Raw genomic sequence first — 25,755 nt, 5'->3', positions numbered from 1 at the left:
GTTTCCCGAACCGCATGTCGGATCAAATCCTGAAGCCGCGAGCACTTGCCGGCAAAATGCCCTGCACAAGGCGATGGTAGCGAAGCCAGCAGGATATCCTGTTCCAGGAGCAGCACGTGCCCAAGAGCAGTGCCTCACGTGGCGGAGAGCAATCGAAATCTGTGGTCGATGATGCCCCAAGGACACAAAGGGCCCAGTATTTGCAGTAAACACGAGTCACGTGGTGATCATCCATCGCGTCCAGTTTCCAACGGGTATAACCTGTAGCAGCGTGGTGTCATTCCCAGACCTTCCAGCAACCCAACTCGATGGACCGCGTGTCAAGCATATTCGCGCGCGTCGAGCTAGGCCGCGCGACACACGCTCTCACGTCCGACGTGATCGGGCACGTGCTGCCACGAGCGACCGTCGGTGGCGGCGGTATGTTCATCAAGGCGTTGCCGCCAATCCCACCGACGCGAGCCGCTGCATTCAATACGCCGAAGGCAACAAGCCTGGCGCAGCAGACACCTCTCGACTATCTGATGGAAGCATCGCTCGCTCGACGGGCGACCAAAGACTCAAACGGCACCTACGAAACGCTCCCGCGGACGCAGCACGAGACCGCTAAGCCTCCAGTGATTCCGTTTGCTTCTTCGACTCCAACCCAGCCACTCCCGCAGCCGGTAGCTACATCCAGGACGGTGCCTTCCGTCAAAACAATCCGGAGCGCCGGATCAAATGCCGCAAAGCCTAAGCGCAAGCGAATTCGTATCAAGACCCCCCGCCGGCGCGAGCAGTGCCGTACGAATCAGGCTCGCTACAGGAAGAAACAGTCGGAGCAGGCGAAGGAAGCTGAGACCAGCGTAGAGCAGCTCCAGCGCGAGATCCCGATTCTGGAGATGCAACACAGCCGACTCATTTCCAACGCCAAGTCGAGCGCGTGGTATGTAGTGGTCGAGTACTTCCACCTCTTTCGCAACGGAACTCGACTTAGCCGCCAGGTATCCCCTGGTCCAGAGGCCTGGCTCCAAAAGTCCGAAGCACAGCAGCAGCTCGTGTTCCTGCAGACATCCGTGGCAAGCGACGTGATGCTGGGAGAGCGGCGAGGCATAGATGCGCTCGTGGAGCAGTGGGAACGGTGCACGAGCTACTTTGACGACCTGCAGTTCCAGCTGGAACACATGACTAGAATCTCCAACGACTTCACTACGGCCACCGGCTCCCTCAATGTGACGATCTCGGGCTCGACCATGCAAAACGTGTTTCCACACCTGATGGGAGGCGACGGAGGCCAGTACAACACGAGCCAAGAAGACAAGACCGCCCTTTTGAGGTCGAAGCTGCTGGGCCAGCGTCTTTGCCTCCCGTGCCGCCTCAGCTTTGAATGGGATGAAGCGAGCAAGCGAGTGGTGCGATTGGAGACTACAGTCGACTTTCTACCTTCGCTTCTCCACTTGCTCGGGACGATCGATGATGCAGCCTTTGTGCTGGAGCACGCGCTCATAGCGCAGGACGGTGCCATCGGTGAGATTGAGGCGGCAATGTGAAGGAGCAAGTGCTTTCCATCCTACCCTAGTTTCAAGGTAAAGCTACATCCATCTATAAATAATGTACCCATTCTAACCTACAAATCTCATTTCAAGGAATAGTTGCGCCACATCACCATCAGCCTCCGCTTCCTCGCCGCCATGGACAAGTTCTCGTACCCGGAGTATTACGACTTCCCTCCCTTCTTCACGTACGTGTCCGCATTGCCCCAACCTATAAAAAATACTGGGTCCTATATATATACAAATAAATAACGTTAGGAAATGTGAAATTTACTATGAATCCCCCGCAGGCTCCAGCCCGTGCGCGCCACGCGCGAGAAGCAGCTCGTGCTGTGGCAGCAGCTCGTGCTCGAATACCACCGCGCGCACGACCTGCCCATCTTCCAGCCCTTCACCTCGTCGCTCTTTGAGAACGTGAAAATCAGCCGCAACATGGCACAGGACGGACGTCTGGCCGTGGTGGAACACCTGGTGCGCTGTGGGCACGGCCGATGGGAGGACGACACCAAGACGCGCTGTCGCATTATGTGGAAGAAGCCGGCCGAGTGGGCGGCCGAGATCTACGACTTTGTATGTTTTCTTGTTGTGTTGCAATGATTGCATCGTGTGGTGACCATACGCGAGTGTATATGGTGCTTTCATTTCAGGCCCAAGAGAACGGCATGCTGGGCAATGTGTTTACGGTGTACGAGCTGTATGCTGGAGAGGAGACGCTGGGAACGAGTAAGTTGAAGAGGAAATTGTACAAGAGGGAGTGGGGAACTCATTGCGGGCTGCTTTGTGGTAGATATCCACGGGATGGAGCCCTGGCTGCTGCGAGAGGCACTCAAAGTGCTGGAGGGAGAAGGAAAGGTACGCTCCCGTGGTTGCTTGTGGCTTTGCTAGGCGGCTGGCTCATGAATTGCTGCTGCAGGCTGCGGTGATTGCCGGCGAGACGTGCGAGGAAGACGGCGTCAAGTTCCTTACCACGGACTAAGCACCGAGGTGGACGTTTCGATAGAGAACTGTGTGCAGCAAATGAGAAGAGGTACGATGGGTGTCGTGTAATGATAATGTGAAGCGACGAGGATTGTTTTTCATGCCAACTGCCTCGTGTGAAGCGGGTCTTCTCGCTGTGATGGGTTCGTGGGAAAAGAGCTGTGTTGGCTTGACCGCCAACGGTCTTTTTCTTGTTAGTACACGTACACGCTGCAGCTCAAACAGCAGCACAAAGCAAATTGCTTGAGCTGTTGCTTGAATGGAGGAAGCAAACCACCCGGCCAGCGCTAAGGCTTCACGCCGTCGTCGACATCACCGCCGTGGTAACCCTCATCGCCACCACCAAGCTGGCCAAGCGGCAAGCGAGGAAGTTTCTGGTGCTCCGAGGCCCCTGCTGATTGAAGAGCCCGGCGTTGAGGCGACGGCCAAACTCGATGGGTCAAGTTTGCAGATCGGCGTCATCTCTACCCGTGGCTATGCTGACGTGATGGACACGCTAGTAGCGACGTGCTGCAGCGAACTGATGCTCAAGGGCGTTGAGAGCCACAACCTCCACGTGGCGCAGGTTGCTTTGCCTACGGAGCTCCCCTACACGACCAAGCAACTGATTTGTTCCGCTCCAGAGCCTTTGGACGCTGTAATTGTCGTGGGCTGCATGGTGGAAGGAGCGTCTCTCCCTTGTGGAGTTGTAGCCGACGCGGTGGCAAATGCGATCGTGATGACGAGCTTGGAGACCAAGACGCCGGTGATCAACGGTCTTCTTTACTGCAAGACTACTGCTCAAGCTCGTCAGTGCGCTGGACTGGCAATGAAATGTGGCAGTTTTGGTGTCGAGTGGGCGCAAACGGCAATCATGATGGCGTGCCAGAACCGTGAGGTCGAGACTACGCCCCCGTAAGCGTAGGTGCGAACAAGGCCAGCATACAAGGTGGTAGCTTGTGCGGAAGAATTATCGACTCTGTTGTTGGTCAAGGTTTGTTTACTGTTGTTCCAAGCAAGTCCTGCCGCGTCCCAATATCAACACTAACGGTAAGATGCAATTGCATGGTACAGCTATTGAGTCTCGTGTTCCTGTGAGCAGCGACAGGTATCTTGGGGCAGTTGAAGTCAATCACACCACGTCCCAGCGAGACCGTGTTGAAGCTATCCAAGGCGCTTCCCATTTTCCTTGTTCGCGCTCGGAGTGTCAGCTCATTCCTGAAAACGATGGGTGTGAAGACGACGACGAAGATGAAACACACGGAAAAGTCGGAAGGTGCTCCCCACAGCCAGGAAGAAGGCAAGGCTGCGTCCCCGCATGGTCCAGTGCTGATCGAGCAGCCTGGTGTCGCCCAATCCGGCAAGCTCGATGGCACCGGGCTGCGCGTTGCCATCATCGCGTCCCGCTGGTACGAGAAGGTTGTCCACTCGCTGGTGAAAGAGTGCTCGGACGAGCTGCTGGCCAAGGGCGTTGCGGACGACGATCTGCACCTTGTGGAAGTGGCCGGAGCATTCGAGATACCGTTTGCGGCTGCGCGCTTGGTCCACTGCAAGGACGTAAGCCACCGCCCGGACGCCGTGATCTGCATCGGCTGCATTGTGAACGACGCCACGCACATGTGCGAGACGATGAGCCACGCGGTTGCGCACGGGATCATGGAGCTGAACGTGAAGTCGGAGACGCCTGTGATTTTCGGCGTTCTATGCTGCGATAGCGAGTCGCAGGCTGATACTTGCGCGGAGAAGCGTTCGTGCAGTGCCGGCGGTGAGGGCCACAAGTGCAGCCACGGCGTGTCGTGGGCCCAGTCGGCTTTGGAGATGGCGCACCTGAAGCGCTGTACGTCTGCAAAGAAGGCGGAGCAATGCCGCTGCGTCCGTTGTGCGAGCCGTGGTGATGAAAGCGGCAAGCACAAGGCCAGCAAACACGAGTCCGGGAAACATGAATCGGAAACGCTCAAGTCTCACGGGGCTTGCAGGACGTGTGGGTCGTCGGCGGAGAAGTGCTCGTGCAAAGAATGCAAGTGCAAAGTGTGCTGCGATAGCCGCGGACAGTGTACGAGCTGCAAGTCGTCAGCCGACAACTGCTCCTGCGAGGACTGCAAGTGCCGTTCGTGCAGCACCAAGCGCCAAGCCTGCCGTGGCTGCGGCTGCCCTCCTGACAAGTGCTCATGCACGGACTGCAACTGCGTGTCCTGCAGCAGCAACAAGGAGATGGCTGGAACGAAGATGCCAATGTCGTCGAGCGAATACGTGACTGCCGGTAAGTTGAGTTCGCCCAGCAGTGGTGTGAAGCAGGGCGGATCGAGCGAATGCGCTAGTTGCGGCAGCCCAGACGGGAAATGCAAGTGCGGCTTGCTACACTAAGCTGTGAACGCATTGGTACGTGGAGATGGTTTTTGCGGAGCAGTGGTGTTGCACCACGTAGGAGTGCATATTGGACGAGTCCGTGAGGAGCTGGTATTGAAGGCAGCGTTGACAATGTCGCGGAGAAGAGATCAAGAAGGAGTACCGGAACGAGAAGCGACATTGTTGGGACAAGCGTAAGGCTTCGTGTTGCGTAAGTACCGACCTGGTTGCTTGCAATGAAAAAAAGGTCGAGGAATTTGAGTTCGTTGACTTGTTCTTCTCATCAAAGATTTTAGCTAGCATTTTCACCTGCAACAAGAGCTTCTCGACAATTCTCGTGCTAACGTCGCATATGGGAGCGGCGTACCGTGGAGAAAGCGTTGGGAGCTCATTTTCCAAAACGATGGCAGTGGGAACAACGACTAGTGTCAAGCACAACCTGAAGGAGGACCTGGGTGAAGGTGTGCCTCGTGGCTCCCCCGACGAACATCAAGAAGGCAAGACCGACGAAAGGGAAGTGCTTGGAAGTGGAGACAGCAAGCAGAAGTCCGGGACCCACCAAAGCCACGAGTGTTGCAGAACTTGTGGATCGCTGGCGGACAAATGCTCGTGCAAGGACTGCGAGTGCCAAATATGCAGCAGTAAAACTGGGAGCAAGAAAGCCTCAGCCATTGAGCCCCCGATCAAATTGGCTGCGTCGTCGGTGGTTGTGTGTGGTGGTGGGTGCATTGCTGCAGCTCAACGCGCGACTGGGGGCTGTCCCGGGTGCGAGTGTCCTGCTGGCGCTTGCCCGTGCACGAAGTGCGGGTGTCCGATCTGCGGGCCGCACCAGAAAGCTATGAAATCGACCCCGTGCTATGGCGGAAGTGAAGCTGGTGCGCGGGCCACCGCTGGGAACTGTCCTGCTTGCGGTTGTCCTGCTGGGAATTGCCCGTGCACGGAGTGCAAGTGTCCGGTTTGCAACTCCAAGTAAGTCTTCGAACTGCAAGTGCACGAAGATGTTTCGGGGTGAAGTTGCGAATCTTGAGCAGGATGACGAAGTTGCTTTGATTGAGCAAAGCTAATGCAGTGAACATTGATCATTCATAGTTGTTGCAGTTGGTTTTGTCTACCTAGTTTGTCAAGCTGTAGGTTTTGTTGATTAGGTGCTCACCATGAACACGCAGCCGTAGACGTCCGTGTCGATGGTCATGCACGAGGAGTCCTGCAGCAGGCCATCCTGGATCTTGGGGCAGTTGCCGAAGATGGTTCCCGAGCACACGGGCTCCGGGGCACAGAAGTCGCTCTCGGCACTCACGATACTGACCGGGGTCTCGCCCGCGGGGTTGCCGGTGCAGTCTAAGGGTGCATCATACGTCACGTTGGTCGGAACATTGTCCGCGGTGTACGGCTTGCAGCCGTAGACACCCGTCTTGAGAAAATCGCAGAACGAGCCGAACTCCAGTCCTTCCTGGGGAGCGGGGCAGTTGCCACTGGAATCCTGCTGCACGCAGATCGGTTCGTCGACGCAGTACGAGTTCTCCAGACCCTGCACACTCACGTGGGCGCTCTCCGCTGAGCAATTGGTGAACGGAGTGAGCGGGACGGGGACCGCCATCGGGGGCTCAGCCGTCGGCGGTTCTGTGACCTCTGTGGTCGGCTCTGGGATTGGAGCCTCGGTTGTGGTGGGCACCTCCGTCGTCGGGGCTTCCGTGTGAGGCTCAGTGTACGTCTTGCATCCGTAGACGCCGGACGCCACGACGCCGCAGTACGATCCGTACGGGAGGCCATCCTGGGTTGGAGGGCAAGCGCCAGTGCTGAACGTGGCGATGCACGGGTCACCAGCCACGCAGAAAACACCTTCGACGCCCTCTACGCTCATCTGGTCCTCGCCTGCATCACAGGTGATAGCCCTGGCCGAGGAAGTGGCCGATGTGAGGAGGATCGCGAGCAGGAAAGACTTGAACATCTCTCTCAGCTGAGTGGGTCGTCGGGATTGAGCCGAGCTTGGTGAGTTGAGGAATGTGGTCGGCAGAAGGAGAACCTTGATCACATGAAGCGCTGGTAACTATTTCGGTGGGAATGGGACGTTGCCATGTACAGGTAACATGCGATGGTGTGCTAGCGGGTTAATCAGGCAGCGCGTATTCGAGAAAAAGGAAGGCGTGCGGCTTGATACCACGGCGTGAGATCGTGTCTCCGTTACGCTAGGTGTATTCTTGCTGCCCGACTCGGCCACGTTCCTCTCCTGGGGCAAGAAACACTCGATCCATAACAAAGAGCTCACCGAGTTGCCCTTCAACGCCGGCACCACATGAGACGAGACAGGTAGTTCTCGGGTGTAGCCATTTCAAAGGCATCTGCTCCATGACACACTCGACGCACCTTTTCATCTCGACTTTTTCATGTCGCCCTATTCCTCCGGAAGAGGCGCACTGATGTCTCCCGGACGACAGTCCGCACTCTGAGAACCAGCGAAGAAAGCTGCCGCCATGATGACGTTGCCGACCGACGAGGTGCCGCCGCCGCCGTCCTCCCGAGGAGCCTCCACGGCGCTTATGGTGCTGGGCGACGAGCAGCAGAAGGACTCGACGCTGGCCGTGGCCAGTGCCAGCCAGTCCGACCTGGAGCTGCACCTGCTGCAGACCTTCGCGGCCTACGCGGGCCAGCAGCTCGTGCAGTCCTACGTGAGCGTCAAGCATGCGTCCCGTGTGACGCGCTACGTGGCCGAGATGACGGAGAGCTTGGCCTGTGGCTCGGGCCTCGCCGCGCTCGTGAGGCTGCTCTTTAATCAGTACCTGAGACTCGGCCACCCGTTCGTGCAGCAGGTGGACGACGCCATGGGCAAGCGCGTCATCGACGCCGTCGTGAGCATCTTGATGCTGGCCGAGCAGCAGCCGAGAGGCGACAACCAGCAGCAGCAGCAAGACATCTTGGCCCTGGAGGACGGCAAAGTCGATGTGGAAGCTGTCGATGCGGCCATCAAGTTGTCGTACGCGGAGAGGTTCCAGGCTCTGCTGCTGGGCGAGGTGCCGAGGATGGAGCAGGAGCTGGTGGCCGCACGGCGTCGAGCTGAAGAAGAGGCGGCGCCACCTCCAGTCTTGATGGAGCTCAAGGACTTTGTCCCTGTGGACGAAGTCGCCCGCCTCAAGGAGGAGAGCAAGGAGCAGCTGCAGGAGGCGGCGACAGAGGCCGCTCGCATGCGCACGCAGATGACGGAGCTCACGCGCGAGAAGCAGCAGCTGGAGCAGCGACTCACGGACGTGCACAACTACCAGGAGAGCGAGCGCGGACGCCGGTTCCAGGACATGGAGGAGGAGCTCGCGCGCACCAAGCTGGAGGCCAACCAGAAGGCGCACGACGTGCGCAAGCTCGAAATCGTCGTGGAGAAGCTGCAGCGCAAGCAGAACAAGAAGAAGAGCAAGAGCAGCAGCCGCAAGGGCGACAATCAGTCCAACACGTCCGAGAGCACGCCTCCTTCTCCCGTTCCAGAGCACAAGTCCAAGATATACGAAGGGAAGCGCAACAGCATCACGGCTTGAACAGGCTGTCCGCCCAGACAGCGATGCGTGGAGCTCCTGCAGGCCCAGCAGCAGTAGAGCAGAAAACTTGAGTACGAAGCACTAGACTCGAAGCAGAATCAACACTTTGTGTTCCTCCTATTCTGTTCACCTGCGCACATCAATAGCAACTCCACAGCAAGCAACACTCCAGTCTCCAGAGGCAAAAAGGCTGCATCACACACGTGTTGCCTATTTAATAACCTGAAACAGCCACACGTACCGGAACGGAGGCCGGCAGCCTGTTCCTGCCCCTGAGTGTCTAACTGGAGATGCCCACCACGCCGTAAGCCTGAATGGCGCCAGCGTTGCCGTTCTGCAGCGACAGCTCGTGACCACCCTTGCCCAGGTCGTCCTCGTTCTCGTGCAGCACGAGGCTGCGGCCGATGACCGAGTGCGGGCCGATGAGCTTCAGCAGCTTGTCTTCCACGTGCACCTTGGCGCTACCGTCCTCGGCCACCTCCACGTTGCCCAGGGAGCCCACCCGGCGCTCCTCGTCCTCGGGCGCGCCGTGGTTCTTGCCGAACGGATTGAACACGCCGCCCAGTGCGCCGCCCGCGGGCTGCGACACGTCGCCGAACACGTTGGCGTGCAGCGCATGCTTGCCGGCAGTCAGGCCCTTGAGCTCGCCAGTAATGACGCTCTTGGCATCCTCGTGAGCCTGGCCACAGATTAAAACGTTAATACCGTTTCTTCTACGGCGAGTTGGAGAGCGGCCAGCACGGGGCCTGGCAGCGCAGAGACTCAGCCAGAAGGCTGCTTACCTGGGTGATCACCAACGTGCCGTAGACCGTGGCGTCATCGCCGTAAAGAGTGCACACCGCCTTAGCCATCCTGTCCTGAGTGTCCGGAAGATCGAATTGTTGTATGGGGCGAGCGCTGCCGGCCAGTAGCTGGGCAACGCTCTCGCAGCTTGATTTCAGTAAGTACTGAACATTCTTTGCAGTTTGCTATAATCTACTCAATGTTTGTATGTACATCGTATTATCCCGTCATACACAGTACTGTCTGGCGCCTACTGATATAGAGTGGGCATCGGCAACTTTGTCCTGCAGGCCGCACGACCACCTCGATACGAGCAGGTACAGGCCGACCGACAGCGCAGTCTCCATGAGCCTCGTCAAGTGCTTCAGGCCATGGTCATGGCCTTCAAGTCTTAATTCCTGGCCAGGTGTCTGTTGGTCTTTCTTGATATCCCCCAACCGTCAGTAGCGATCTTTCAATGGAGGCGGATAGGTCCTGGACACGGACCAACACGTCCCAGACGCTGGCCCAGGACGCAGGTCCGCAGGATGACGCGCGCGTCGAGTTCATCCGGCGCCATGTGACGCGCACATTCCCGGCCGTGAAGCTGGACGCGCTGAACCGCAAGTTGGCGACGGACGCCGTGGCCACGAGACTCTTCGATTTCCTGCACGTGGCCGACGCGCGACTGCTGCTGTTCACGGACCACGGAGACGAGGCCAGCGGTGTCGTGGACGTGTACGCGACGCCGCCGGCCCATCTCTTCGCGGCCAGCCACAAGAACAGCAACAAGAAGCCGCTCGTGACGGTCCTGTATCTGCTCAAGACCGTCAAGGGGGCCGTGAGCGCGACCAAATTCCAGGACGAGATCCTGTCCGGCACACTGGAGCAGGACGCACTCGAGTCGTTGGCCGTGATGCTGCACGACGTGTTCGTGCCGCTGCTCGGCAACCCGCGCAACCAGCAGCTGTGGCCCGAGATGGTCACGTCGTCCGTCATCACCAACGTGCACGGCTTCTTCTCGAGCCTGCAGATCACGCTGGGCCAGACCAAGGGGGCCACGTGTCTGCCGCTGCCCTGGGACCAGGTGGTCATGGAGAGCGCGGCCAACTCGTCGCCTGATGCGGCCTACAACGCGGTTGACTTCAACGCAGTCAATGGCCTGGGCAAGGACCAAGTACACAGCCTCGAGGGCTGCCTCATCACGTGGACCAAGCAGATCAAGAACATCCTCAAGCAAGACCCCGAGGCGTTGCTGAACCAGCGCGACAACGTGCACCAAGGCCCCATGGAAGAGCTGCACTTTTGGGCTGCCAAAGCCAAGAACCTCAACTCGATCTTTGCGCAGCTGCAGTCCGACAGCATCCGCAAGGTGCTGCAGTATCTGGACGCGTCCAAGAGCACGTACAACGTCCCGTTCGCAAAGCTGTGCAAAGAGGTCTTCCTCGCGAGGGCGGAGGCCAACGATAACAAGCACTATCTGTGGCCTCTGGCCAAGTGGTTCGAGCAGGTGGGGGGCGCGCAGACGCTGCCAGAGATCCGCGATCTCTTTCGGCCCATTTGCCACTCGGTTCTGCTGATCTGGAAGTCGAGTCGGTTCTACAACACGCCAGCGCGCCTCGTTGTGTTGATCCGGCAGATCTGCAACGAAATTATCAGGAAGGCGATGACGCATTTGAATGGCGAGAAGCTGTTCGAGCTAATCGACCAAGGCGAGCTGGAGCAGGCAAACAGCATGTTGCAAGTGTCGCTGCAAGTGTGTGCGCACTTCAAGAGCGTCTACTTTGACTACAAGGCCAAGTCCGTGACGGAAGTCCCAGGAAACCCGTGGCGTATCCAAAACAACGCACTTTTCATCCGTCTGGATGCGTTTCTCGAGAGGTGCCACGATGTTTTGGAGCTGACGCAGACCATTTATCAGTTCCAGAAGCTCGCACAAATGGAGATCGGAGGCACGAAAGGAAAGACACTGACGACGAGTGTTCACCAAATCTATGCGGACTTCCAGGAAACGCTAGCACAGATGAAGAACGTGCAGTACGATCTCATGGATCTTGATGCAAAGCACTTCGAAGATGACTTTTACGCCTTCCGCTCCAAGAACAAGGAGCTGGAGCGACGCCTAGCTTCTGTTATTAACCAGGCATTCGACGATGCCAAGACCATTGTGGGTCGATTCAAGTGTTTGGATTGCTTTGAAGACCTGCTCGACCGCCAGATCATCAAAAATGAGTTGGAGCGGAAGCATACGTCGTTGATTGCGTCGTATGCTAGTGACCTCCACGTAGTGCAACAAATATTCATCGAGAATCGAGAGCGCCCGCCAATCTCTCCGAACCTGCCACCGTTTGCTGGAGCAGTTTCTTGGTGTCGCGGGCTGGGCGAGCGAATTCGATTCCCCATGGAGAAGCTAAAGCAAATTTCCCCCAGGATCGTCCTTGAGCGAGAGGATTCTAAAGAAGCGATGAAACTGTACACGAACGTGATGGCCATGCTACAAGAGTACGAGGTCCAAAACGTCAAGCAATGGGGAATCTCAATTGAAACCTCATCTAAGGCGAAACTGAAGCTACCGTTAATCAGGCGCGAGCTTGTCGCTGGATCCAGCAGCAGCGATACGTCTGGAACGACGGGAGCAAAAGGACCGCAACAGCAATCGGTTGGAACGCCCCAACCTAGCTCGGGATTTTTGTTCGTAAACTTTGATGCTGCACTGGTGCAATTACTTCGCGAGGTAAAATATTTTCTGCTGCTGGGCTTGGATATCCCAGAGGACGCGCTGGAGATTTACAAGCGTGCTGAGGTGTTTCGAAGGCAGACCGGCAATCTGGAGCTTATCGTGGACATGTACAATACCATCCATTCGACCCTGCTTCCTGTTGAGAGGCCTCTTGTAAAGGGGTACCTCGAACGCATGGATCAAGTGCTGAACAAAGGCATCAAGGCCTTAAACTGGAAGTCGCACGGCATCGACGTCTTCTTGAAAGAGTCAATGACGGTGGTGAACGAGGCCAATACTCTACTTGGTCAACTGAAGACTCATCAAAACCGAGTCGCTGAGCTACTGGATATATGGAATGCACCGCCGCTGTTGTTCGAGCGGAAAAGTAAGGCCCTGTCAGTTGAGGAATTCGAGGAGCTCCAGAAGATTCTGTGCCAGCAAAAATACCACGTGATCAAAGAAGGAGGCAATGAGATCCATCGACTGCTCAAGGATACACTAAAGCATTTGCGCGTAGCACAAGGAAGCCCCGATTGGAGGGCTTATGTAGACTACGTCAGTGGCATCGTGGAGGACGGTCTTGCTCGAGTGATTATTCAGTCGCTTGGGCAGCTACGAGAACAGCTAGATCCGAAACGTATCGAGAGCGAGGACATCCCTGCCTTACTGGAAGTTGAGTTGGATTTGTACGGCAAAGACATCGTGTACTTCCCGCCCATCCAGAGCACGACAGCCAAGAGCGGCTTGCAAGACCTCATTATGCGACGAATGGAGGCAATTCTGTATTGTTCTAGTGTCTTCAAGCGCTTGGACAGCTCTGAAGGCTCCTATCTGAAGGAGATGCGTGAAAATGTGCAAGTCCAGCTCCTCGTTGCAGATATTTGGTCGTTTCTTGACCAGAACCAGAAGGCTTGCACCGCGTTCCGTCACGCGCTCACTAAATATGAGTACCTTTGGACGACAGACCTGCCGCTGATGTTTCAAGAGTTCCTTGCAACCGCGTGGTCGCCATATCCATACACTGACGAGCAGGGAACACAAGGCAGAATCGTATACGCCGACAGTTTGCCTTCAGCAGCATCTATGACAATAAAAACTGGCCCAACAGTTGATCGAGGCGGTCCCAAATCGACCATTTCTGCTGGCTCCGCGATGTCCACGCCCCCTCCATTGCCTGCGCAACTTCTTAACCTCGAGCGCTTTCAAGAAAAGATCAGCTTCTTTCTCGGCCTTCAGAATGAAATCTCCGAGTCGAAGCATGTCAAAGATGTTGGCTTTGTACGCGTGAATTCGCTCCCGATCAAGCAGGCGTTGTCCACGTGGGTGACGAAATGGGTCTACTTATTCACTCAATATCTACATGACCGCGTTGTCAACCAACTGGCGTGGGTAGATAACTTTATGCAGCGAGTAAATGCCGGTCTGGACATCGAGATTGACGGTGCGAACGCAGAGAAGGAAAAGCCATCGCTGATGCAGTGCATGCTGTATATTCGTGACGTCCGCCGTTTGATGCGTGAAGACTTGCTGGTGAATTTCGCACCCCTCAAGGACTTTGTCGCGCTGTTGAAGCTGAATGGTATCGCTCTGGATATGTCGTATGTCGGCAAGGAAAACGTGCTCACTTTCTTGGAGCAGGCACCGATTCGGTGGGAAAATATGGTGAACAAGACGTTTAAGAAGAAGGAGGCGATTCAGCCTCTCCAGAACCAAATGATGGAGTCGATTCGGCAAGAAGTGGCAGAATTCAATAGGCGCCTCGCCTTGATGAAAGAAGAGTTCAAGGTTGCGGCTCCTTTGCATGCTCCCTCCGATAGTCGCTCCATAGCAGATGTGTACGAGCAACTGGATGCCTACAACGCAAAGCTGACTCAGGTCGAGCATGAAGCGGCAAGACTCATGGAGCTCGAAGACATTTTTGAGCTGGCTTCCAGCAAGTATGAGGCACTGACCACGCTACGCACCAGCTTTACTACGCTAAAACACATCTGGGATTTTGTCGCCCTTCTGGACTCCATTTACGTGATCAAGTGGCAGCCCTTGCTGTGGAGCGATCTGGACGCTGACGAGCTGATGGGAGAAGTTGATGAGATCGAGCGTCATCGACACTCGTTGTTCTCATCAGCTCGATTTGCGAAGGAATGGTCCATCTACGACTACCTTGAGCAGAAGTTGCACCAAATGACGGTGATCTTACCGCTTGTGAAGCATCTCCACTCCCCAGCCATGCGCGATCGACATTGGAAGAACTTAATGGTGCTGGCTAGGAAGCATTTCGACTTGTCTGGAACGGGTGGGCTGAGTGCTCCCAGCTATGCTGCGATGGGCACAGTCGGTGGAAGTTCTGGTAGTGACTCCAGCAGTAGTGGCAAGAACTCACTCCGGTTCGAGGAGGTCCTCAAGCTGGAGTTGTTTCGCTTCGTCAACGAGGTGAACGAACTCGTGGAAATGGCGGCCAGAGAGTTCAAGATCGAGCAGCAGCTGCACTCCATTGAAACAACGTGGAATGGATTCCAGCTTGAGTTTGTCCCGTACCAAACTGCAGGCAGCAAGGCTTCCTCTGGTAGTGACCACGCACGGGAACGCCGCGGCTCTGTCGATGGGACTGAAGATACTCCGCACGCATCATCAAGTGCTATTGCCTTATCAGGAGTATCGAGCGAGGTGATGGAGGGTGATCTCCTGATTTTGAAAATGCCGAATGCCGTCATTGAGTGTCTCGAAGAGCACCAGCTTCAGCTGCAAACGATGGCAGCTACGGGTAAGTTTGTTGCCTACTTCAAGGACAAGGTGTTTGAATGGCAGCTGCGGTTGGGCAACGTCGACACTATTCTAAAGCTGTGGATCACGCTGCAACGTCAATGGTGCAGTTTGGAGTCCATTTTCCTCAGCTCCGCAGGTGATATTCAACGTCAACTACCGACAGAGTACCAGCGCTTTGAACATGTTGACCAGGAAATGAAAGAGCTGTTTGCAGACGCCAGGATGTCGCCGTCCGTTTTGGTTGCTTGTTGTCAACGCGACGGCCGTGAAGTTGTGCTTCGTGACTTGCAGGTCGAGCTGGAGATCTGCCAGAAAGCGCTCAACCAGTATTTAGATGGCAAGAAGGACATCTTCCCTCGCTTTTATTTTGTCTCCAACGCGTCATTACTAGAGATTTTATCGAATGGAAACTATCCCCCACGCATCCAGCCTCATTTCGGGAACTGCTTCGACGGCATCCAGTCCTTCGAGTTTACCAGTGTCCAGGCTAGTACTGCCTCAACAGGAGGGTCACTATCCGGGAGAAAGATGTCTTCACCGCTGTCTGCAACCCAGCTGGAGGAACGATTTCTTACCATGGGAATGGTTTCAAAGGAAGGGGAGGTGGTGCAGTTTTTGGACTCGCACCTGATTCATGGCACGGTCGAAAATTGGTTCAACGACCTCGTGATTGTCATGCAGGATACCCTGCGTCAGAAGATCTTTGACGCGGTCGAAAGCAGTGCTTTGTGGGGAGTCGACTGCGCTCGTCACACGTGGGTATTTGATTACCCGGCGCAAGTGGCCTTGCTCGGGAGTCAAATTGTCTGGACAGAAGAGGTTGAAAGCGCGCTAGAGGAGTTTGAAAATGGCACCGAGGATGCCATCAAGAAATACTACGACGTGTCGACTGTGCGGTTGGAAGAGCTGATAAAGCTGGTTCAGGGACATCTTGGAGCACTCGACCGCCAGAAGATCATCACCCTGATCACTGTTGACGTTCATGCGCGTGATGTGGTACAATCCCTCATCACGAAGAAGGTTTCAAGCGCACTGGACTTTCAGTGGCAATCGCAACTTCGCTACTACTCGACGCCTGTCGTGACGAGCACAGGCCAGAAGAAGGAGGTGCACATTAAGATTTGTGACTTCCGCTCGTTTTACAGCTATGAGTACGTTGGCAACTGTGGACGTTTGGTGATCACCCCGCTCACCGATCGCTGCTACGTCACCCTTACAACCGCGCTCCGTCTGTGTCTAGGTGGAGCTCCAGCGGGTCCTGCCGGTACAGGAAAGACCGAGACGACAAAGGATCTTGCTCGAGGAATGGGACTCCAGTGCTACGTTTTCAACTGCAGTGACCAGATGAACTACTTGACGATGGCAAACATTTTTCGTGGACTAGCTCAGACTGGAGCGTGGGGGTGCTTTGACGAATTTAACCGCATCTCAGTCGAGGTGCTGTCCGTGGTAGCAACGCAAGTGAAGACTGTGCTGGATGCTACGACGCTGCTGGTAGCCGCAACAAACCGGGGCCCGTCAACTGGTAATGGTGAGGTTGGCTCCTCTACAGGAGAGGGAAGCGCTCAGCAGCCCATAGCAATGCCACGGACGGGCAATTGCGAGTTCTTTGGGAAAACCATCGCACTAGTGCCGACAGTAGGGTTCTTCATCACAATGAACCCGGGCTACGCCGGACGTGCGGAATTACCGGAGAATCTGAAGGCGCTGTTTCGTTCGTGTGCCATGATCAAACCTGACCTGCAGCCCATTTGTGAAAACATGCTCATGGCGGAGGGGTTCTTGAAGGCGCGTACGCTCTCAGTTAAGTTTGTCACACTTTACGATCTCAGCAGCGAGCTGCTGTCGAAGCAGAAGCATTACGACTGGGGCTTACGCTCGGTGAAGTCGGTGCTTCTTGTCGCCGGTAGTCTGCGTCGTGCGCACTCAACCTTATCAGAAGAGACCGTGCTGATGCAAGTGCTTCGAGACTTCAACACGCCGCGGATCCTGCCTCCAGACTACCCAGTGTTCATGGGCTTGCTCCGAGACCTTTTCCCTAACCAAGAGCTCCCGCACCTAAAGAGCGACACTCTACAGACCAAGTGTGCTCGTGTGTGCGCGCAGAAGAAGCTTCAGCCGGAAGATGGGTTTCTGAAGAAAATGATGGAGTTCGAAGACGTCCTCAAGGTGCGTCACAGTGTGATGCTGATCGGTCCAGCAGGATGCGGGAAAAGTGCAATCTGGAGCACACTAGCGGCCTGTCACAACGCTGATGAGCAAGGGAATGCGTTGGCTAAGCACCTGACCGTTTTCGAGAGCGTGAACCCGAAAGCCATCACAGCAGATGAACTCTACGGCTATATGACTCTTGACAATGACTGGAAAGACGGCGTTCTATCGGCTATCATGCGAAACATGTCCAAGAATGCGGCGCCGTTTAGCGAATCTCAAACGTACAAGTGGGTAGTCTTGGACGGCGACATCGATGCAGTCTGGATCGAAAGCATGAACACTGTGATGGACGACAACAAGGTTCTCACGCTCGTATCGAACGAGCGCATTCCATTGACAAAGTCGATGCGACTCGTATTTGAGATCTCGTCGCTTGTGAACGCAACACCAGCCACCGTGTCTCGAGCTGGCATCATCTACGTAGACGAAGGCCATATCGGTTGGTATCCTGCTGTTGAATCCTGGTTGCAGCAGCGTGACAGCGGTGCTGAGGCGGGTATCCTTCCCGGGCTCTTCCAGAAGTACATGGACTCTATGTTTTTGGCACTTGATGAGACTAAGGCCGAGACGATTGTACCAGTAGTCCCTATTGCGATGGTGGAGATGTTGTGCCGTTTGTTGGACGGTTTACTGAGCTCCGTTGGCGAGCACGAGAAAACCCCTGAAGTGCTAGAGAATGCGTTTGTCTACTGTGCAATGTGGGCGTTTGGGGGTGCGCTCGCGAGCGATAAGGGCACTGATGATCGTATCGCGTTCTCCACGCACTTCAAGGCCATCGCCAAGTACAAATTCGCCGCTGTATCAACTAACAGTGGATCGACCTCGTATCCCTTAACTCAAGGAGGTGCTGACACGAATATGGCAGCAATGCTGGCGACTGGCAACGCAAACATGTTCGATTTTTACTACGACATCACACGGAATGAGCTGGTTTACTGGGGCGACAAGGTACCAGCGCACACAGCGGTTGGCGACACCCCCTTTCATGCGCTTGTTATCCCCACCATGGAGTCTACCCGTGTGCACTCCATCATTGACTTGCTGTTGCGAAAGAGGAACCCGACAATTCTTGTCGGTTCCAGCGGCTCGGGCAAGTCGTCGTTGGTCCACGAGCACATGAAGGGACTGGAAGATGATGTTGCCTTCGCGTACGTGAGTATGCATCACTACATGGACGCTCGAGAACTGCAAGGTCGTCTCGAGCAATTTCTCGAGAAAAGGTCAGGCCGTGTGTTTGGTCCGCTTTACAACCGCAAACTCATCTATTTCCTGGATGATCTCAACATGCCGTTCGTCGAAGAGTTTGGCACTCAGACTGCACTTGCGCTGCTGCGGCAGTACATGGACTACAACTCATGGTACGATCGCCATGATCTCTCGTCCAAGAAGATTATCCAGGACGTTCAATTTCTTGCCTGCATGAACAACAAGGCCGGGTCGTTTACGGTTAATCCTCGTCTTCACCGCCATTTCTCGACGTTGTGCATCAGCATGCCGTCCAAGCAAGATCTCACGACCATTTACTCCACCCTACTAAACCAGCACCTGACAAACTTTGCTGAGAAGATCAAGAAGCTGTCCCCTGGTATCATCACTGCAACCATTGACTTGTACTCTGAGGTGCGTGCGAACTTCCTCCCGACTGCCACGAAGTTCCACTACGTGTTCAGTATGCGCGAGTTAAGCTCGCTGTTTCAAGGCATCTTTATGGCACGGCCTGAAGCGTATCTAAACAACTCGCTCCAGTTTTGTCGTCTTTGGATGCACGAGTGCTTCCGTGTTTTCAGCGACCGCATGAGCTCGCCAAGCGAGATTCAACGATTCGCAGAGATGGCTGTAGAGCAGACGAAGAAGAACTTTGAAGAGGACCAAGGAGAGGTCTTCGCTGCGCCCCTCATTTGTGTGAACTTCTTGGGCGCTGCACCCTCCGGGTCAATGTCCATGGACAGCGAGTATGGAGGTAGTCCTCTCAGTTACGTCCCTGTCGTTGAGAAAGCGCAACTCACTAGTTGCCTGGAGCGGAAACTCGCTGAGTACAACGAGACGCATCCTGTAATGAGTCTTGTGCTGTTCGACCAAGCGTTGGAACACGTGACGCGAATCGTTCGCATTCTGGCAAACCCTCACGGGAACGCGCTGCTGATCGGTGTTGGCGGGTCAGGAAAGCAGTCGCTCTCACGCTTGGCAACGTTTATCTGCGGATACGGTTTGGTGTCATTGACTACAAGTGCGTCCCCAACCTACGGGATGAGCGAGCTGAAGGAAGATCTAAAAGACGTCTACCGCAAAGCTGGCATCCGGCCTGCCAAGCCAATTGTGCTGCTACTCACAGACTCTCAGATCATTGACAACCGCTTTCTGGTTCCGCTGAGCGACGTGTTGACGTCTGGTTACATTGCGGATTTGTTTTCCAGCGAAGAAATGGAGTCAATGGCCGGGTCTTTGCGGATGGAAGCGAAGGCACGCGGCATCCCCGACACAAAGGAGCAGCTTCAAGAGTTCTTTTATGAGCGTGTGCGCATGAACTTGCATCTCATCTTAGCCTTTTCACCGGTGGGTGGTGATCTGCGAACTCGCTGCAGGAATTTCCCTTCGCTGATCAGCTGCTGCACTATGAATTGGTTCCACCCGTGGCCGAAAGAAGCGCTAGTGGATGTGTCACTCAATTTCCTTCAGGATGTGGAGCTGTCTACGCGTGCAATTCAGGAAAACGTTTGCCACCACATGGCTGAGATGCACATGTCAGTCACTATAGCCTGTACGATGTATACCAAGAGCTACGGGCGCCACAACTACGTGACACCGACGTCGTTCTTGGAGCTCATCCGTTTCTACAAGTCGCTCTTGGAAGCAAAGCGTTCATCTCAAACACTGAAGATCAAGCGCTTAGAAGTTGGTCTGGCAACACTCAAGAAGACGTCGCTCGATGTTGCAGGACTCCAAGACGAGCTGAGGATGACGATGAAGAAAGTGGAGGAGCGAAAGAGAGCGACTGAGCTTTTGCTCGAGCAAATGGGCAAGCAACGTGGAGATGCTGAAGTGAAGCAGCGTCGTGCTGACGAAGAGCGTGCGAAGGCTACTCAGGCCGCAGAAATCGCATCACAAATTGAAGGACAGGCTTCCGTCGAGCTGGCGATTGCCAAACCAGCCTTGGATGCGGCTCAGCAAGCTGTGAATTGCCTCAACAAGGCATCTCTTACGGAGCTCAAGTCGATGGGCAAACCTCCTGCTGGGGTGGAGAAGGTGACGGCAGCCGTTCTAATGATGGTGAAGAAAGAAACCAAGAACTTCAGCTGGGATAACGCCAAGAAGATGATGGCCAAAGTGGACGTCTTTAAGCAATCTCTGGAGCAATATGATAAGGAGAATATCCCCCTGGAAGTCGTGGCACGTGTCGAGCCCCTGATCCAGGAAGACCCGAACTTTAACTACGAGAAGATGAAGAGCAAATCCTTGGCTGCTGCAAACCTGTGCGTGTGGGTTGTCAACATCATCTCGTTTCATCAGGTATTCGTGCGCGTCAAGCCGCTGATGGACACCCTTGAGAAAGCACGTCAAACTAAGGCAGAGGCGGATAGCGAGCTGGCCGCAGTGCAGAAGTTGGTGGCGGAGGTAGAAAGCCAGCTTAACGCGCTACAAGCTTCATTCCGAGACGCTACGAATGAGAAGGCTAAAGTCGAGGCTGAGGCACAGGCTTGTCAGGAGCGACTATCGCTGGCGGAGCGGCTGGTGAATGGGCTCGCTTCGGAGAATGAGAGATGGGGTCATGAGATCGATGTCTTACGAGCTGGTGAGAGTTCACTGATCGGCGATTCGCTGCTTGCGGCGGGATTTGTCAGCTACATTGGCGCATTCAACGCGAGCTTCCGTGCTCAGCTGTGGAAACACACCTGGCTACCAGACATCGTGACCCGGGAGATCCCAATCACACTAGGAAGCCAAGCAGACCTCAGCGCCAGTAGCGGAAGCGGAGTCGACACTAGTGAGAACGGGGAGATGGCCACCGATACGGAAGGATCACCTGAACAAGCTTCATCGCCTGCACCGTCACCCACCGTGGGCGTCGACCCGCTTGATGTGCTAAGCGACAGTAGCGATCTGGCTCAATGGATGAACGAAGGGCTGCCTGCGGATCGTATCTCAATCGAGAACGGGTGCATTATTACGTCTTGTCAGCGTTGGCCGCTCCTTGTAGACCCCCAACTGCAAGGCATCATTTGGCTGCGTGCTCGCGACTTCCGACACAAGAAACAGAATGGAACCGAACGCCGCGATGAGCAAGAGTCGGCAGGGCAGTCTCTGGTCATCCTACAGCCTGCTCAAAAGAACTGGACGACCACGTTGAAAATCGCGATTACCAGCGGACAGAGCGTCATTCTGGAAAACCTAGGCGAGGCGATCGATGCGTCTTTGGAGCCCGTCATTATGCGGCAGATTTACAAGAAGGGGCGCAATTGGTTCTTGCAGTTTGCAGCGGAGGAGATTGAGGTGGACCCGCGCTTCCGCTTGTTCCTGCACACAAAGCTGCCAAACCCACACTACCGACCTGAAATATTGGCGTACTGCACGCTCATCGACTTTAGCGTGACGGAGAAAGGGCTCGAGGACCAACTACTTGCGAACGTCGTCAACCTGGAGCAGCCCGACTTGGAGACGCAAAAGCGCCAGCTCCAGCAAGAGTTCAACGGCTACCAGATCCAGTTGTTGCAGCTCGAAAACGATCTACTGGAGCGGCTCTCGAATGCTCCAGACGACATTTTATCCGACGTCCCTCTGATTGAAGGCCTCGAGCAGACAAAGCTAACAGCAATTGAGGTTGGCATCGCCTTGCGTAAAGGCAAAGACGCTGAGCGCGAGATCAATCTCGCTCGTGAAGTGTACCGACCAGTTGCCAACGAGGCGAGTATGATGTACTTCTTGATGAGCCAGCTCTGCAAGGTCAACCACATGTATCGCTACTCCCTCGAGTCGTACATGACCTTCTTCTTCGTGGCTTTGGATGGCGTCGCACCATCAGCCCCGGCAACAAGCAGCGACGGTAATCATGGTAGCGCTGCTCATGATCGGGTGGGCATACTGAAGGAGGCGCTGCGCTGGACGATATTCTCGATGGTTACAAGAGGACTTTTTGAAGAGCACAAGCTGCTCTTCCTCACGCAATTGGTGTTCCTCTTACTCCGTCGTGGTGTTATCGGTGCGAATAGTGGGTATGAGCCACAATTTGCACGCTTTTTGCTGCAGGGGTCCAAGATTGTAGGACCAGAGAACACTATCTCGTGGCTGAGTGAGTCTCAGTGGCAATCACTACAGGCGCTGGTCACTTTGGCCCCCTTCGACAGGTTCGTGTCGGATCTTGAGGAATCCGAGCCGCGCTTCAGAGAATGGTACAACTCGACAAGCCCCGAGCTGGAAAAATTGCCACTAGACTGGCGCGAGCTTGATAAATCCGCGCCGTTTCTAAAACTCCTAGCGGTGAAGTGTCTACGTCCAGACCGGCTCACTCAAGCAGTTAGCAACTTCATTACGCAGGCCCTTCCCAACGGCAGTCAGTTCCTCAACTGCGATAGCCAGCTCAACAGCTTTGCTATCTTGAAGAGCTCGTTCAGGGAGAGTTCCCCGTGGACTCCCATGTACTTTATCCTTTCACCTGGTTCAGATGTCGTGGCCGACGTGGATAAACTGGCAGTAGAGGATCAAGAGCGAATTAAGGGCGTTGACTACCACAACATCGCTCTTGGACAAGGCCAAGAGCAGGTAGCGATGCGAACGTTGCACATGTCGGTGGAGAACGGCCACTGGGTTATTCTGAATAATGTGCATTTGATGCCAAAGTGGATGCTGGAGCTGGACAAGTGGCTGGAGCAGCTAGCCAAGGCAAGCAAAACGGCCTCCTACGCCACGCTCCGCAGCAATCTGTCCAACAGCAAGGATATCATTCGTATGGGGACAAGCCGCTCGTTATCAATGCTGCCACCCGGGGGAGCAGGGAGTGCAGGGAGTGGTGGCATCGGAACGCTACACCCGAATTTCCGCTTGTTTATTACCAGCGATCCGTCGACGAACATCCCTATTGGTGTCCTAGAGAGGTCTATCAAACTGACGAACGAACCGCCCACGGGATTGCGTGCAAATGTCAAGCGGGCGTTCTGCTGCTTCCCTAAGAGCGTCGTCGACGAGCTCGAGCCGCGTACTCGTTGCATCCTCTTCGCGCTCTGCTACTTCCACTCGCTCATGCTGGAACGCAAGAAGTTCGGACCGCAGGGGTTCAATATGCTTTACCCATTCGCTGCCAGCGACTTGCTCGCTAGCAGTACGGTGCTGCGAAACTACATGGACAATGCCCCAGTGCGCGTACCGTGGCCGGATCTGCGGTATCTGTTTGGCGAAATCATGTACGGCGGCCACATTGTGAACGAGCTTGATCGGCTTGTAGCTGCCACGTATCTGCAGTATTTCCTACGTGATGATCTTCTGGAAGAGCTGTCAATGCTTCCGTTTGGCGACGATGCGAGTGGAGGAAATGGCGGTGGCGGTGGGAATGGCGGACCGGATGCTGGAAGCAGTGGTGCTGCTGGTGGAGGCGGTGACGGGGATGGCCCAAGCGCAGGAGGACAACAACGCCGCGAGTTCCTGGCTCCCAAACTGTCAGCAGGCTTTGATCGCATCTTAGAGCACGTACACGCCTCACTGCTGAACGAGGCTCCGTCCGCGTTTGGGTTACACCCGAACGCCGAAGTCGCATTTCGGACTGAAAGTGGTCAGGTGTTGCTGCAGTCAATGCTGCTTCTCACTGCGAAGGAGGAGGATGCGCGCGAGGAGGACAGCGATGATGACGAGGACGGAGCTCCAGGTCTTAGTGGCGGCTCTGGGCCTAAAGAGACTGCTGATGCGGTCCAGTTAGCGGCGGAAGGAGTGTTACAAGATGTCCTTGAGAATTACCGTGACTTCCGTTTCGACATCCAGGAGCTGTTCTTCAAGGGTTCTTCAGATTCGGGCCAGCGAGATGGCTCACGGCGGGGTAAAGGAGGCAGGCTGTTATCTGTGGTGGCGACGCCAGACGCCGACGACATGGATCCGTTCCAGACGGTGCTGCTTCAAGAGTGCCAGCGCATGAACTCGCTGCTCGAGACCATGACGGATTCTCTATCCGAGTTGGAGTTGGCGTTCCGAGGCGACGTCCCGCTCACGGAGGCTATGGAGAAGCTTCAGACGTTCTTGTACTATGAGCGCGTTCCAGACAACTGGTTGGCTGCTGCCTGTCCGTCGCGCCGATCACTTGCCCCGTGGCTGGCGAATTTGCAGCAGCGAATCGCACAGCTCCAGGAGTGGGTCGGATCGGCGCCGGAGCTGCCGCTCGTGCTTTGGCTCCCTGGACTCTTCAATCCTCAAGCGTTTCTCACTGCTGTACTCCAGACGGCGGCTCGCAAACACAACGTGGAGCTCGATTCGCTGCGGATCACGGCGGACGTGACGAAGCGGACCATTGATACAGTGGACGCTCCGGCCCGCGATGGACAGTTCGTCCATGGCCTGTATCTCGAAGGCGCGCGCTGGGACTTCGGGAATGGAGTTCTGGAGACGAGTTTACCCAGAGAAATGTACGTGCAGATGCCAGTCCTCACTTGCCGAGCAATTGTAAACACAGCAGGAAAGGATGCATCAAGTGGCGCAGGAGGTGGCGGCGGAGGCAAAGCAGCGGCAGGCAGCGGCAACGTGTTCGAGTGTCCTGTCTATCGGACGCAACAGCGCGGACCGACTTTGATTTTCATGTCGCCTCTCCGATCCAAGGTGCCGCCTGCCAAATGGGTTCTTGCAGGCGTGGCAATGCTCATGGAAGTTGCTTAGTGCGATCACCTAGCTGCACTTTCATGTTGTGATGCTGAGTAATACATGTAGCTTGACCATTCGGAAACGAAGATTAATAATAGACTGCTACTACATGTAGTAGTTTTTCTACCTGCGCATAGCCATCAGTGGGTTTGTAACAAGCGGGTTGCTGGCCGAACTAGCGTTGGAGGTGTCACAGCCTCCAGATTGCATCGTTTGGGCTCCTGGGTAGCTGCATGACTGTCGCTGCGAAGGATCCCACACTCCTTGGACTAATCGACTAGAGGCAGCTCTGAAGCCGCCATTGCCCCACTCACCTCTATTTGTTCTCTCCCGAACAAAATCAAACGGCAATTCCTGAGGTCGTGACGCAAGAACGCGCTGGGTGTGGACAGTTTTTCGACGAGGGCGCTCTGCAGATCGCTTCACAGACGAGTTTCCATGGCTTGGGACCACTAGGTTAACGGACCTCTGCTTCCGTTCGTGATTTCCCTTCGTGGAGCGGGGCTTGCCGCGGCAAACGGATTGGTGCTTCGAGATCCGATCCTGCACAGCATCACGGCGATAAGCAGTCAGACAACACCAGCAATAGAGACTCACGGATATGCCACTGACCTGTGAGAAAGCTCGCTCGCAAATTTTGCATCGCACGCGCCCATCCGCCTCGGGGAGGTTTACATCCAACAGTGGGCGAGCATCCAAGCTGTTTTGCTGTTGGATAGCACCACTACTGAGCCCTGAAGCACCGCTATTGGGCGGCAACGTTTTTCCGGAGCAGGAAGTCGTGTGAGTGTGGAAGTCGCATGCCCTGTAAGGAAATAACAACAGGTTTAGTACCCCGTTTGGCTATCACAGCTAGCTTGGGACGTACCGAACACAAGTTCGACACTTCTCGCAAGGAACCAACACGAAAGCGTTACGCTGAAAACAGGTCTTCTGATGAATAGGCAGCGACGCCGCGAAGAACTGGCCATGGCAAGCGAGACACCCGATCGACGCCGGCGGAGCGGCCATTTTTCGTGTCTCTCTAGCAGGTGTCAGCAGCTTCATGAAAGCAGTGAAAGTTTACGAACTGGTTACCAAGCGAACGCAGGAACAGCAAAGTTTTCCG

General features: G+C 55.3%; 9 protein-coding genes across 9 annotated transcripts; 6 read left to right on the top strand and 3 right to left on the bottom strand.

The window, feature by feature from the left end:
* Positions 1 to 308: 308 nt before the first annotated feature.
* On the top strand, positions 309 to 1,529 carry KRP23_4029 (bZIP transcription factor 1; the record flags this gene model as incomplete). The annotated part of the gene is made up of 1 exon (XM_067888946.1): positions 309 to 1,529. One exon carries the CDS (start codon positions 309 to 311, stop codon positions 1,527 to 1,529), a length of 1,221 nt encoding a protein of 406 aa, XP_067748147.1.
* A 141-nt stretch (positions 1,530 to 1,670) lies between these two features.
* KRP23_4028 (Vacuolar protein-sorting-associated protein 25) lies at positions 1,671 to 2,508 on the top strand (the record flags this gene model as incomplete). The annotated part of the gene is made up of 5 exons (XM_067888945.1): positions 1,671 to 1,720; positions 1,823 to 2,102; positions 2,180 to 2,255; positions 2,320 to 2,384; positions 2,446 to 2,508. The coding sequence occupies 5 exons, from the start codon at positions 1,671 to 1,673 to the stop codon at positions 2,506 to 2,508; spliced, it is 534 nt and encodes a 177-aa protein (XP_067748146.1).
* A 261-nt stretch (positions 2,509 to 2,769) lies between these two features.
* Positions 2,770 to 3,408, top strand: KRP23_4027 (6,7-dimethyl-8-ribityllumazine synthase; the record flags this gene model as incomplete). The annotated part of the gene is made up of 1 exon (XM_067888944.1): positions 2,770 to 3,408. One exon carries the CDS (start codon positions 2,770 to 2,772, stop codon positions 3,406 to 3,408), a length of 639 nt encoding a protein of 212 aa, XP_067748145.1.
* Positions 3,409 to 3,716: 308 nt separating this feature from the next.
* Positions 3,717 to 4,853, top strand: KRP23_4026 (6,7-dimethyl-8-ribityllumazine synthase; the record flags this gene model as incomplete). The annotated part of the gene is made up of 1 exon (XM_067888943.1): positions 3,717 to 4,853. The coding sequence occupies one exon, from the start codon at positions 3,717 to 3,719 to the stop codon at positions 4,851 to 4,853; it is 1,137 nt and encodes a 378-aa protein (XP_067748144.1).
* A 1,123-nt stretch (positions 4,854 to 5,976) lies between these two features.
* On the bottom strand, positions 5,977 to 6,783 carry KRP23_4025 (uncharacterized protein; the record flags this gene model as incomplete). The annotated part of the gene is made up of 1 exon (XM_067888941.1): positions 5,977 to 6,783. One exon carries the CDS (start codon positions 6,781 to 6,783, stop codon positions 5,977 to 5,979), a length of 807 nt encoding a protein of 268 aa, XP_067748143.1.
* A 523-nt stretch (positions 6,784 to 7,306) lies between these two features.
* KRP23_4024 (uncharacterized protein) lies at positions 7,307 to 8,356 on the top strand (the record flags this gene model as incomplete). The annotated part of the gene is made up of 1 exon (XM_067888940.1): positions 7,307 to 8,356. The coding sequence occupies one exon, from the start codon at positions 7,307 to 7,309 to the stop codon at positions 8,354 to 8,356; it is 1,050 nt and encodes a 349-aa protein (XP_067748142.1).
* A 280-nt stretch (positions 8,357 to 8,636) lies between these two features.
* On the bottom strand, positions 8,637 to 9,207 carry KRP23_4023 (Superoxide dismutase [Cu-Zn]; the record flags this gene model as incomplete). The annotated part of the gene is made up of 2 exons (XM_067888939.1): positions 8,637 to 9,035; positions 9,139 to 9,207. 2 exons carry the CDS (start codon positions 9,205 to 9,207, stop codon positions 8,637 to 8,639), a joined length of 468 nt encoding a protein of 155 aa, XP_067748141.1.
* Positions 9,208 to 9,596: 389 nt separating this feature from the next.
* Positions 9,597 to 24,662, top strand: KRP23_4022 (Dynein beta chain, flagellar outer arm; the record flags this gene model as incomplete). The annotated part of the gene is made up of 2 exons (XM_067888938.1): positions 9,597 to 11,620; positions 11,702 to 24,662. 2 exons carry the CDS (start codon positions 9,597 to 9,599, stop codon positions 24,660 to 24,662), a joined length of 14,985 nt encoding a protein of 4,994 aa, XP_067748140.1.
* A 108-nt stretch (positions 24,663 to 24,770) lies between these two features.
* On the bottom strand, positions 24,771 to 25,658 carry KRP23_4021 (uncharacterized protein; the record flags this gene model as incomplete). Its single annotated transcript, XM_067888937.1, has 3 exons — positions 24,771 to 25,190; positions 25,260 to 25,452; positions 25,516 to 25,658. 3 exons carry the CDS (start codon positions 25,656 to 25,658, stop codon positions 24,771 to 24,773), a joined length of 756 nt encoding a protein of 251 aa, XP_067748139.1.
* Positions 25,659 to 25,755: the final 97 nt, after the last annotated feature.

The sequence above is a fragment of the Phytophthora ramorum genome (assembly GCF_020800215.1).
Source record: "Phytophthora ramorum isolate Pr-102 chromosome Unknown Phyram_PR-102_s0003, whole genome shotgun sequence".
Taxonomy (NCBI): domain Eukaryota; phylum Oomycota; class Peronosporomycetes; order Peronosporales; family Peronosporaceae; genus Phytophthora; species Phytophthora ramorum.
This window is presented reverse-complemented; position numbering and strand designations above follow the sequence as displayed.